The sequence below is a fragment of the Corythoichthys intestinalis genome, chromosome 19 (assembly GCF_030265065.1).
Source record: "Corythoichthys intestinalis isolate RoL2023-P3 chromosome 19, ASM3026506v1, whole genome shotgun sequence".
Taxonomy (NCBI): domain Eukaryota; kingdom Metazoa; phylum Chordata; class Actinopteri; order Syngnathiformes; family Syngnathidae; genus Corythoichthys; species Corythoichthys intestinalis.
The window spans coordinates 459,743-473,188 of record NC_080413.1 but is presented as its reverse complement, the minus strand read 5'-3'; the positions used below and the strand labels follow the sequence as shown (position 1 = coordinate 473,188).

Here is a 13,446-nt window from a genome sequence, read left to right as displayed (position 1 = left end):
GAATGAAATTATTATATCAAAGCATCCGCACTTGACTCTGCGGCCGCCACTGATGGCGCTAGACGTCCAATCCATTTGAAGCGGAAGGGGCGACACGAATGAAGGTTTGCCCCTTCCGCGCGACGATGCCGACGACGCCACTTTAGTCCGATACGAGTATCGGTGAGACACTCGTTATCGGTGTACAAAAAGCACTTTTGGAGAAAAATAGCAAATGTTAAAAGACAAAGTTGTCCTCCAAAGGCGTCGGTCGGCCTTTGTCCGAGGCGCGTTCCGCTCTGTCAGCGGAGAAAGAATTAGAAACCCGATCGTGACCGAGAAGCTTTTAAGGAGGCCGACCGCCGCCGGCTAAAAGCCCACCCGCGACCACACAAAGGAAAAGGCCATTTTTGTTGTTTTGGAAGCTTATCAGACACGACGGAATATTACAGCCAAACAAAGAATGGGGGGAAAAAAAAAAAAAAGGAATATACCATACAGTATAATATGACCAGATTCATATGGCGCATTATGGAAATTGCACCATTACGAGGTTAGAGTCGCAATTCGATGTCACTTTACATGGAAAAAAGTTGTCAAATACAGTAGCGGTGTCCCCTGTCCGATACAAATTTCAGACCATCAGATTTGGCGACGAGATCGGACGCCGACCGGTATTCACGTGGATGCGGCACCACCGCCATTTTGAGCCGCAGTAAATCATAGCGCGTGTCTCTAGGAAGGAACACTTTAATACAAAAGATGATCTGTCATTTACCGCTTGCATTATTTTTACCCGTCTAAAAATACGGACGACAGATGGGCAAAATCGGATAAGATTGAAAGGAAAAGGAAAAAAATGGCGTCGGGACATCCTAGCTAAATATTATGGAAAGGGATACCTTGGCCGGGAGCTACGGCAAAGTAGAAATCTTGATCATTAAAATCAAATCTTCAATAAAGACGGAAGTAATTGTGAAATACTGCTTGATGAGATCCTGTCAATACTGCAGGAGGTGGCAAAGCAGGCAGGCCTCGGTTTGAAAATAATGAATTCAATGCATTTAGGACTTTTCAGGTATCCGCGGGAAGGTAACAACCAAGAAATCCTGTTCAAAATGACATTCCGTCCCAATCTCGGTCGTCATTGCCACATTTATTTAGTCAATAAAGAAACACAAACATGCCACGCGACAACACTTTTGGAAATATATTTCAATATTGACATTGTTAGAGCTGCACGGTATCGACACGCACACGCGTTCTTACCGTATAAATACACATTCAGACAGACACATACAAGTACTGAGAGGGCCCGCGCGTACGACGACGAGCAGTTGTCGTCGACAGCTGCGGCCGGTGGCTCCAAATAGCTCGGCGGAGACGACCCTCGCTGAGTTTATAGTTGACCCGTTTTCATGTCACAGTATTTGATTTGGTTTGTTTGTTTAAAAAAAAGCAAAAGGATGCTTCAAGAAGAGTCCGCTCCACATCAAAAGGGGTCAAACGACAAATTTTCACAGGTCACTAAAATGCGAGGAAACTTGCTTAGAAGAGCACAAACGGCAAAAATAATCAAATTGATTCCATTTTTATGTCCAATATCCCACGCTTAAATGTTTTCCATGTTGTTGATGTTGCGTGCGCCAACATTAGTGCTGTACTTTATTCAGTGAGCCGGGAGAGCGGGACACGGGGCCGGGCAGGGCGGGCGGTACGCTTCCACCAAGAGACCCCCGCCCTGACCAATCGGTACCCGATAGGTTCTCGGAGCTACGCGATTCCTATATTGTGGAAACACCAAACTTTTGTGCTTCCAGCAACTAATTGACCGCTAAGGGATCCTGCGGCGCCAAAGATGAACACGTTGGGTGCCGTCGACGGCGCTAGACAGCCGATCCTTTTTGACGGTGAGGCGGCAAACGAAGGTCTGATTCGTCGCCGTGGTGTCATTGCAAGTTCCTAAAGATGAACTCATCGTCCGCCATCGACCGCACCGTACGTCCGATCCATTTTTACCAGGGGGTGTCGAGCGAACGTTTGATCGGATTCAAATTTGAGGCGTCGTGTCGGTGCCGGTTAATATCGACGAACTCATCGGATGCCGTCGTTGGTTGGCCCCCTTCTTCCCCGTAAAAATGGATCGGAAGTCGACGGCAGTGAAACGCTGGCGTCGAAAGCCACTTTCAATGAAATGGATGTCTATCATTGTCGGCGCCAGCAAACAAATACGCATACGTAGATGATTATTCCATGACTTTAGCAGTATAAGTGTGCCAATGACTACTTTTACATTCAAGATGATACGGAATGTAATTCATCCCAGGCGATTCAAATCTGTAACCGTTTGCCAGCCAGCCCTTTCTAAAACACATTTTGGCTACCTGGGCCTCATCCGAGTCTGGCTGGCTCGCGTCTCAGTCCGATGGCGTGAGCGCGCCGCTCAACGATACTCCATAAGTTGATGAATGGGTGTCGTTGTGGCCGATATTTCTTCAGCAAGTTACGGCGGTTTCGCATCGTACGGCGTAAAACAAAACAAAACAAAACAAAAAAACTCAAGCGAGTCGACTCGAGCCTCAGACGTCAACGAACGGGTCGGACTTTGGCGGCCGAACGAGGACGACGGCTCCGTCCGAGCGTCTCGTTCTGACATTTTCCCGGCTCGGCGGCGGTCCCCTCCGGAGGTTTGGTCCGCCGTGACGACGAGTGGCGCTTCATTCACGGGGTCGGTTTTTTGTTTTGAGAGAAGAAAGCATGCGTCTAGAACCAGTACAAGTCCTTGCTCTTGTCCTGCGTGGGCATACCTGAGAAGACAAATGGCAGCCATTAAAAAAAAAACTGCCACGGGAGCCAAGGTGACAGCTGCACTCACGCAAGCGTCTGAGCCAGTGTTGTTTTTGGCAGCCCGTTTAATTTTCGTATCAGTCCTTTGGACGGTAATACTTATTAGTCTTAGTCATCTCCAATGCGTTTGTCTTTTTGCTGACGAAAACTCAAGACCAATTTCGTCCAGTTTTAGGGGCCATTTACATGGTGACTCTCCGAGAATACGAAAATGTCAAATTTGCATTTGCGTCTCCATTTGAACAATGTCGCAATCCCGCATGAAAACAATGTAGTATTCATGCCAGGCCCTAGGGGGCAGTGCAGATTTACAGGGCGACAGAGAATGATGCCCTTTGGCCCCACCAAGCTCCCTCAGCCCGAAAAAAAAATATGCCCGCCCACTCGGAGCAATGTCATTTTTCTTTTGTTCAAAAAGGCACAAAAATTGAGACATTCAACATATTTAATTAAAAAATATTGATAAAACAGTAAATTAAAGCCGACATTCCGCCATATTTGCTGCTTTTAATGTTTAGTAGCACCGCTGCGCACGCCCAATGTGACGTGTACGAGTGCTGACGTTAATGGCGCGGTCTTGCACCGCAGGAGCCTTTGATATGCATTAGGGATGTCCCGATCCAGGTTTTTGCACTTCCGATCCGATACCGATACTGGCCGATACCGGCCTATCTGAGCATGTGTTAAAGTTTAAAGTTATTTAGCCTCCTTACTTAGTTGTCAAACATGTTGAAAAGAGTTTTAGTACTCTTGATAACAACTAGCCAGCTGAATTAGGTGAGTTTGAATAACACACAACGGTTGGTAACAAGAAACTGACCTGTTTATTCAATGACAAACACAAAACATTATAAATAACAAACAGAAATGGCATAGTTAGTCAGTCAGTAAAACGTGCAAATAATATTGTAAACTGTCTTAAAAAAGCAAAACACACAAAAAACCTCAGTGGAACGCCCCGAAGCTATTAGATGCTTTTAATGTTTCGTGCATTAGTTACAATAATTGAATAAAAAGCCTCTCAGGTTTAAATAAACGACTTTTTCAGTATCAAGTTAACATTTTAAAACAGTAAATAATATACTCAAGTCCCAATTCTGTGTCAGTAGCTTTAAACTACATTCAATTCATTTAATTTTGCGAATCAACTGTTAAAGTTGTTAAAATTGCTCCCGTTATTCCATAATTTCCCTTCTGTCTACTTTCGACATGTGAAAGTTTTAAAACTGTTTTGAAGATAGATTTAAGTCAAGATTTTGCCGATTTACGAGTATTTTAGATAAAAAGTTAATTAGGTTTGCTTGGAAGGTTCACAACAGCCTACTAGGGAAGTCTCCTGCTTTAAGATGGCGGCCGTTTAGTTTTCCATACTTCAATGTTGCTAACGCCGTCGAGTCTGTCATCTTGCATCTAGTTTTATATAAATATGATATCTATTATCTACAGTAAAACGATGTTGACATAGTTTGTAGCGGCTGTCAGCAGCAGTCAGGTATTCTTGTGTGTTTTATCCAGCGGCATGAGTTGAGCTAAAGCCGTGAGTTGAGCATTGGCATTACCCGCGTCTATGACAAAATGATGTTTACTCTCGGGACGCAATGCGGTCCGTTTCTCATTGCGTCCCGAAGACCGCGCAGTGTATTAGTTTCGCTATACTTGACATATTTCAATAGTCGGAATTTGGATGTTTGTGAATCGTTCTCGAATCTTCCACGGCCGAATCACTCAAGGATGTAATGATGGCTGGGCATGTTGTACCACGGTTCTAAGTGTTGGATGATGCGTCTTTACTCACGAGAGTTAATGGCTAGTCATCCAGAATGAATTCTTCGGCAATGACTCTTGTTATTCCCTGGGCTTTGGGACTGTCGGGTGCCAGTTTGTCACGCATAGCAAAAGTTTCTGCCAGTGTTAGTTGCATAGGACCATTCTTTTTGTCTTCGGTTTTCTCAACATACTACGCCTTATATTGTTTGTGGTGGTATTTCGCTAAATGCTTGATTAGGTTGGTTGTATTAAAACTTCTTACAGCTTTACCACCACGCTTGACTTTATTGTGGCATATGTTGCACTCTGCCTCTTCGTCTGTGATGTCCTTTAAGGTGAAATGATCCCACACAGCTGACATTTTTACCGATAAAGTCTCTCGGTAAATTGGGAGGCGGTAATGTAGTGTGTTGAAGGTGTGCCGTAAAATACGGCCCGGATTTTAGGGAAACCGAAGCAAAAGCTGGAATGGATTATGTAAGTCGGTGCGCTGTAAAACCCGGACCGGATTTTTTTAAAAAAACGGATCGGAAGACTGGATCGGAATTTTTCCGTGTCGGCCGATCCGATACCGATGCGCATTTTTTTCCCCATATCGGCGTCCGATCCAAATATCGGAGCGGGACATCTCTAATATGCATGCCGCGGAAGCCCCCCTCAACCCCCTGCAATCAGATTCTTCCACTTTGGAGGCAGGATTCAGAATTCTTCGCCTTCCGTCTTCACTGACACCGTGTGTACGCGAGGCGAGTCCGTTACTCAGTCATTGTGTCGCAGAGTCGCCATGTAAACTGCCCCTTAGTCGACATTTACGAAAAATGTTTTGGTCTGTAAAATGAGTTTACATTAGCCTAATGCAGTCATGTCCAAAGTGCGGCCCGGGGACCAAATGCGGCCCGTGGTCAAATTTCATCCGGCCCCCAGCCTCTGTCATAATAATCATTAACGTCTGGCCCGCACACAGACTTAATAAATTGGTCAGCAGTACTGCTACCGGCATATGAAGTAGCTTACACACTAAATGTTGCTCCTCATTAACCAAGGAAAATGCTGCAGCACTCTAAGCAACATTACCCCATGTGACCCTTTACTCCCAAGTTTCTAAAATGGCGACAATCAACAAAAAAAAAAGGAAGTTGACTGCAACGGCCGACGCTTCAAAGATAGGTGGAAATTGGACTATTTCTTCACTAAAATACGCAACAACTGTGTCTGCCTCATTTGCAAAGAGACAGTCACTGTTTTTAAAGAGTTCAATGTGAGGCGATATTCCCAAACAAGACACGCTGACATGTGCGAAAAGATTACAGGGAAGATACGTAGCGAGAAATTGAAGCAACTTGAAGTTAGTTTAAATTTACAGCAGCAGTATTTCGCAAGAGCCCGAGATTCGAAAGAGAACGCCACAAAGGTTAGTTGCGAGATTGTTGAAATTATGAATTCAAAAAAAATTACGGCTGCAGCTATCCATTATTTTAGTAGTCAATTAATCAATGAGCTAGTTAGTTAGTCGAGTAATCGGATAGGGAACATGAAAAATTAAAATACCTGAGCTGAGCCTTAAACGGTATAAAAAAATAAATAAGGATCAACAAAAGAACAATGGCTAACTTACATAGCAAAAGTCTGCTAACTTATAGGCTATTAAATGCTGACACTTTATAGCTTTTTTTTTGTTTTTTTTACAATGCTCTTGACAAATTGTTCAGACACAAATTCCCACACAAAAAAAAAAAAGCAAAAACCGCTAAATATACCAATAAACTAAATTCTGAATGCATTTAAAAAAACATTAACAAAAACTTTGCTTATGTTGGTCTTAACATGGAGCAGCTGGATTCAGCCATGTGAAATGAGGCAGACTAGAGGGCAGTGTATCACTTTAATTAAAGGAATACTCGAAGCGGCAAAATTTAATTTGAATCTTTTTTTTTTTAATCGAATACTTGAGTTAATCGATTAATCGTTTCAGCACAAAAAAAAAAAATGGCTTGCTAAAGTTTGCTTAAATATATTGTTCTACGTAAAGGACGTCAGCCAAGGTCGGGCCCCCCCCCCCATTTTTACCACACCAAATCTGGCCCCCTTTGCAAAAAGTTTGGACACCCCTGGCCTAATGCGAATGGCGAGCGTCCTCTTAACCCCTTCAGACTCTTCTGCTGGGCAAAAAAAAAAAAATAAAATCAGCTGATTTTTACTCAAATACCAGAACAAAGTGCAATTTTTTTGGTCGGGGATATTTTGTGCTTATATTGGTCATTTTTAATGTTACATTGCTTTTAATGAGAAATGAGCACTTCCGTTTGCCTTTTTGAAGTTGCGTTTTGTCTCAGCCATTTTTAAAGAGTCAAAAATCGCAAAGAGGGCGTGCTGAACCTCGCGATTTGATTTCGATGGGTAAAGTTCCGTCCAATCGTCTCCCACAAGTGCCAATGGCAACTAAATTCAGTGTATTTATTGATTTAGGGATTCGAATGCGTCATGTCCTTCATCAGCACGCTCAGGTCTGAAGGGGTTATACTCTCGCGAATGCCACGAGTTACATTTAGTTTGTGAGAATCACTCAGCTTTGAAGGCTGAAGCAACATTGTATATTCTCTCTATCCAAGATAGGAAAACAAATCTTACCGTGTGTGCAAGCTGGAGTGACCGGAGACGACACTGTCACACAACCGGACACTGCGACGATGCGGGCTAACACGCATTGTGAACACGTGACGGAAACTATTGCGCATTTTCATTTTGTTTGTCTTGTCAGACAAAGACTGGCGTTTTCATCTCCCAAAACACGTCTTCAGCTTGTTATCGTCTCATCATTCTCATGAAAAAAGTGTTTGTTGACCAAATATTTTCGTTATCGTCACAATTGACAAAAACAACACTGGTCGGGCGGCTTGCTTTCATTTTTCCGGATGAGCGACAAAAGGCCTTTCTGACAGAAGAGCTACATTTATGTGACCATTTTTGTTAGTTCAGAATTTTGAAATGACGATCTTAAATTACTTTCAATATTAATGATCATGAGTTAAGCCTTTGTAGGGAAAGTAGCAATTCAAAAAATACTTTAAAACATGAGTTGCAAGTAAAAAAAAAAGTTTAGTAATTACTAATACATTTTTTAAATTGTATATTCATAGATGTTATTAAAAAGGATTTCAATAAAGTTTAGAAATGATTCAAATCTGAACAAAATGCTGTTCAAACGATCATTTCAATTTTTCAAATCAATCCTTTTGGGCGAAGGGGACCTTTTTAGTAACATTTTTAAATCTCATTCGAAATAGTTTGGGCGTCCCATTCCATTTTGACGGTCAAAATGGATCGGACGTCCGTCGCGTGAACTCACCCGAGTCCGCGTTGACTCCGATTTCCCCGGAGAAAGTCCCGCTCCAGGCGACGGCCGACTCCCCTTTGCCGCCCGGGTCGCAGGGCGAGCCGCCCGTCGCCGGCCGGTGGTGGGGCCGCACGGACGGCACCAGCAGGGAGCCGTAGCGGGGATCGAACGCCGCGCCGTACACCTCGTGCCGCGCGTACGCCGAGCCCTGCGCGCCTAGCGAGTAAGGGTGCCAGGCGTCGGGGTGGCCGTGCAAGGACGGCGGCCCGTACGGTTCCCCCGCGGCGAAGGGGGCCAGTTCCGAGTGGGGCGCCGACAGCGCGCCGGCCAGCGACGACGGCACGCCGGACGCGTAGGAACCGTTCCAGAACGACGGCGGGAAATTTCGTTGGCTCATCGGGAACCAACCGTCTGAAAACACAAAATCAAGCAAGGTTTTTAACTTAGTTATAGAACAACAACAAATGACTCATTTTTGGACTACAAGGCGCACCCGTTGGCCTCGCAAGCAAAACGATACTTTCTGATTGATTGATCATCTTGGAAAGTTCAACAGTCAGCTGATGTTCCGGCCCGTCAGGAGAAAGTTGCTTCCCCGTCCCTCCCCTATCAGCTTCAGTACAATGTCAGAGTGCAAATTTTGATTTCCTCATGAAAAGAAGAGGAAAGAACGTCAACGAAAAGCTTTTCCTGGTTCTCATTCCTCCGCCGACCAATACGTCAGACTGTGGCTCGGTCGCCATCCGACGGCGGGCACCGCAGGCGTGAGCGGGAAGCCGCCGTCTGCTTCAATACTATGGCGGATTGCAAAGTGCATTGTGACACTTGATTTCCGCATTAAAAGAAGAGGGGATTTTTTTTTTGGGGACGGGAAAGGACGTGTGACCAGATATCCAATATTTGGAAAGTTCCTCCTTTAAAAGCGGTCTGGATTGGATCTTTCCCAGACTGATATCTGGAATATATGAACCCAGATTTTGGAGGAACCGCACCGTACGAAAAATAATAGCCTGGTGCACCTCGACATCCTGAAATTTTTCACGTGAACAAAAACTGTCGCGTTTTGCTTTTTTCGGTCATTTTTGGGGCGTCAAACAAAAGAGCCGGCAAGAATTTCCGATGGCCGTTTGAATGGTTTTGGCCGCTGAAAAAAATCAACAACAACTGAATATTGGTATTTTTGCGTGTCATGCAAAGCTACCATCAATTCGAATGACGGAATTTATAACCGGGAGTTTTTCTGGCTCAAATACACCTCACAGTGGGAGTGTTTTCATCGTGAAGTAGCAAAGCTGGGTGCCATCGATCGCCGCGCAATTTTTCAAATCGACGGATCGATTGGATCCGTCGGCACGAGCGTCCGCGGGACGACGCGCCTCGTCCGCCGACAGCTAATCGGCGCAACGGGTATGCGAATGAGCCGCGGAGAATTCCGCCTGACTAAAAGTAACATTGCGGGCGCGCCGATCGAACAGCATCCGAGGAAATGGAGCGATTTAACCATTTGTACCTTTGGGGGTCTTGACGGAGGAGGCCTGCAGGCTGAGGGCGCGACTGAAGTGCTGGTCCACGACGGCGCCGATGTCCCCGTGGAAGTAAGTGAAGAGGACGCAGCGGGCGCTCAGGTACTGGGCCCCTGGGGGCGGCTCCTTGTCCTCTTCCTCCTCCTCCTTGATGGCGGGGGGGCGCCCGCTCTCTTGCATTGTTTTGGCGTCGGAGGCCAGCTTATTCTGAAAAACAATATATGACCAGATGAATAACAGTGACACTGAAAAGGTCGCAGAACAGACCGGGGGGGAAAAAATTTGAATGATAAATACATTAAAAAATACCAAATCTATTGACTTGAGGTGAAAAAAAAAAAAAAACTCTCCTCTTTCCAAATAAATGACTTTCAAAGTGCGTGTCCTTCCTTTCATACGCATCGCATACACGACACGGAATCCGTCAATTAAGCACTCGACTGCTTTTTCTCATCAAGTTGGGTCAACAAAAAACATCTTTCAGATGTTATGATTACGCCATCCGTATTTGTGAATCTTTTCAAAACCTTTCAATACTTCATTAGTTGCTTGATGGAGATTCGATGGACTAATGAGAAACGTCGACGCGCGCGCAAAAAAGGGATTTACACTAATTAAAATAAACAGAACCCTCGGAGAGTGGTCACGACAGCTATTCAAAAGTTGACCTTTAACCCTTGATAGGGCAAGTTCAAAAACAGCCATCAGCCTCCGAGTCAGAGTAGTGGAAATGGTCACATACGCGCCACTTGGTGCTCGTCACTTTATTCCCTCCCAGTCTGTGCGTTTCTATCAGTCTTGTGTGGTGCCAAGCTTTGAATCTTTCTAATTAGTAGCAATTATTTTGAAATAATTACATTCAGAAATATATACAAAGTTCATAAAAGTAAATCATTGACATTCAAATGAATACAAAGAGAAATACGGCGACAGCCCCGAGTAACGCTCGTTTCTTTTTCTCATCCGGTTTAACTCATTGCATGCCATTGACGACAATAGACGTCCAATTGAAAACGTGAAGACCGGCCGCCAATCTCGGGCGTCCGTTCCGTCTTGACCGGGAGGGACTGACGACCCTGCGTTTATATTTTAGTCATCAATAAATTTCTCCCTTTTTTATTTAGGAGGAACTTCTTTGTTCCTCCCTAATTACTTTATTATTATTTGGATATTGCTTTTTAATTCATTTTGTATATTTGTTATCTTTTCAGGAATGACATTTTTTTTAGCTGTATTCATTGAATTGTGTATATTTAAAGAATGAATTTTGAGTTAACATGAAAGAAAGACAATAGAAGAAACTGACAGAAGGAAAAGACGGCTGAATACCTGCTGGTGGTGGTGGTGGTGGTGGTGGTGGTAGGGGGTGTAGGAGGTGAAGTACGGTTGCGCTCCCAGCACCTGGTACATGACATCCAAGCAGCTCATGGCGGAGACGGCACCGGGGTGGGACGCCAGGGCCTCATTGAAGGGTTCGCCGCCGCCTTCTTCTTTCCAGCGCTCCGGCAAACTGAGCGGCGTGCGACCGCACTTAAGTGGCACCCGCCCCCTTCCCCTCCCCTCCGTACAGGGGCAGACCGGGAGTCACCCCGCCCCCTCGCACCCCCGTCCAGTCGCGGGCTCCGCCTCAAAGCGGGTAGATATATCCTTCGACGTGTCAGGAAAACTGTTCAGACCGCTTCAACACAGAGGTGTCCAACTGGTTTTGGTTGGAGGGCCACATTCAAACAGTTTTGTTCATGTTACTTTAAAAAGGTAATTAATTACAGTGACAAATTACTTCTCCCAAAAGTAATTGCGTTAGTTACCTGAATGTAAGAGTAATTAGTTACTTTGCAAAGTAACTGGTGGTAATTTTCATGTTTTTTTTTGTTTGGAAAAAAAAAAAAAAAAAAAAACAGGTTTAAAGGGTTTTTGGGACAACTGACCGTAGCCCAATTCTTTACCCTTAACTAGACACTGGGGTATTGTTGATTTTGCGATAACTAGATAGTAACCTTTGCTATGTGTGGAAGTCATTTAATGTTGTGAATCAACTGTTAAAGTTGTTATAATTGGTCCCGTTATTGCATTAGTTCCCTTCAGTCCATTTTCGACATGTGTAAGTTTTAAAACGGGTTCATCATTTAAAGATAGATTTAAGTTTTGCTGATTTAGGAGCATTTTACAGAAAAAGTGACTTAGGTTCGCTAGCAAGGTTCTCTACAACAGAGCCTTAAGATGGCAGCTGTTTACTAACGCATCTAGTTCTTTATTATACATGTTGCTAATGCCACCGTGTCTGTCATTTGCATCTAGTTCTGTATATATATGATATCTACCGAAGCATCATGTGGGCGTAGTTTGGAGCCACCTAGCATAGTAGCATTGCGTTTGCAACGGTGTCACACTCTCTTGCCTCCTCCCCACTCCTCCTGCTCTTCCCTCTCGTCTTCGCGAGTCCGTCTTTTTCAGACTTGTCTCACATCTGTCAACCAGCATCGTAACACATAGTAACGCACGCCTTTCCCGCCTCAGTAATCGTAATGGCGTTGCCAAGATGAGAAAAGTAATTAATTGGATTAATCACTACTGAAGAAAACAATGCCGTTAGTAACGCCGTTATATTCTAACGCCGTTATTAACAACACGGCATTTAGATCTCTATTTTGGGCCAAATCACTCCACTCGCCGGCCGCCGTCTAATTTTTTAAAGCTTTCGTATCCGGAGGTACCACGGTAGCGTATACGCCGCACGGGACGATAAGCCGCGGGGTTCAAAAAAGTAGCAGCTTACGGTTTGGTGGATTTTTCCGTCTACTAAAATTTGACAGACGGATTGCGAGTCGTGTCGTTGTTGTTAGGTTCCTTTTTGCATCTTCATCTTAGCTGCGGCACCCCTCCCCCACACTGCCTTCTTACTTTGAGCAGGTGCGTGCGATTGTTGCCTCGCTCATCCTCATTCTCATTTTTTTTTTTTTTTTTTTTGTTCAGCCACATAATGGCAAAGACCCGACCGTGACCCTCCGTTTCCTAACGGCTTTCGACGCCCAAGGTCGCGCGCCCGTGAGCCTGCGCTTGCCGCCAAATGCGCTCACACATGTAGAGTTAAAATGTCTTTTCACAAAATAGAAGAAAAAAAAAAAAATCTCATTTTGTTTTCACGCTGGTTCCCATTTAGTACCACCGCTAAAATGACGTCACCTGCATACTAATATAGTTTGAGTTTGTGAAGTGGGAGCCGTCTGGCAGCGAATGAACCACTGTCAGCCATCCCACTTTGAATGGGTTGGACGTCCTGTGCCATTATATTCTCACTATATATAACTCACCGTGCACAGTTGAAATCATTTTGTGAATAAATACACGAGTTAACTGGCCCAGCTTAATTTTTTTCATTAATATCAAATTGAATTGAATTTTAATTTAATCAAACACTTATAAAAATCTATATATTAAAAAAAAAAAAAAAAAAAAAAAAAAGATTTTAGTTAAAAAACATTAGCCACTTGACACTATCATTTCATTTAAATTGATCTAGAATAGTAACCTAGATGCTAAATGATGTGGAGAAAGTTCATTATGATAATCTTTTGTATGATGCCAACGGGCATGTGAAATTTCTAGACGACAGAATCGGAAATCATGAGTCAATGACTTTCAGGAGCTGCAAAATGACGCCGGAGTCGGCCCGCCAGTTTGCTACCGCTGCCTTAAGATGTTCCGACGGCACTTTTTTTTTTTCTCCCCTCCAGATTCTGTCGGCCCTTTTTGCGGCATACGAGAAAGCCTTTTTACAATTGGGGGGGGGGGGGAGCGGCTCCGGGCTATCGTCTTCATTTCCCTCTAAGCGACGTCGGCCGGCGGCCTTAATCAGCGCGTTTACAAGAAGAAGCCGGCGGCGGAGAGCGGGCGAGGATTGCCGACATTCCCGGCGGCATAGCGGGCATAGCGGGCGCCCTCTCGCCGGCCGTTCGTCAGGCTCGTTAAAGACGAGAGGGAGGATGCCTGGCGTGC

General features: G+C 44.6%; 1 protein-coding gene across 1 annotated transcript; it reads right to left on the bottom strand.

Annotated features, from left to right (window-relative positions):
* Positions 1–2,742: 2,742 nt before the first annotated feature.
* Positions 2,743–10,878, bottom strand: vgll2a (vestigial-like family member 2a). The gene is made up of 4 exons (XM_057822022.1): positions 10,780–10,878; positions 9,438–9,651; positions 7,940–8,338; positions 2,743–2,786 (listed from the first exon to the last, which is right to left on the bottom strand). The coding sequence occupies exons 1-4, from the start codon at positions 10,876–10,878 to the stop codon at positions 2,743–2,745; spliced, it is 756 nt and encodes a 251-aa protein (XP_057678005.1).
* Between the last annotated feature and the right edge of the window lie 2,568 nt (positions 10,879–13,446).

Excerpts from the sequence above, each read along its gene's own strand:
- vgll2a (XM_057822022.1), bottom strand. The coding sequence starts at position 10,878 with ATGAGCTGCTTGGATGTCATGTACCAGGTGCTGGGAGCGCAACCGTAC. Across the intron at positions 9,652-10,779 it reads ACCACCACCACCACCAGCAG|CTGGCCTCCGACGCCAAAAC; the intron begins GTATTCAGCCGT and ends TTTCAGAATAAG. Across the intron at positions 8,339-9,437 it reads CTCCGTCAAGACCCCCAAAG|ACGGTTGGTTCCCGATGAGC; the intron begins GTACAAATGGTT and ends TTGTGTTTTCAG.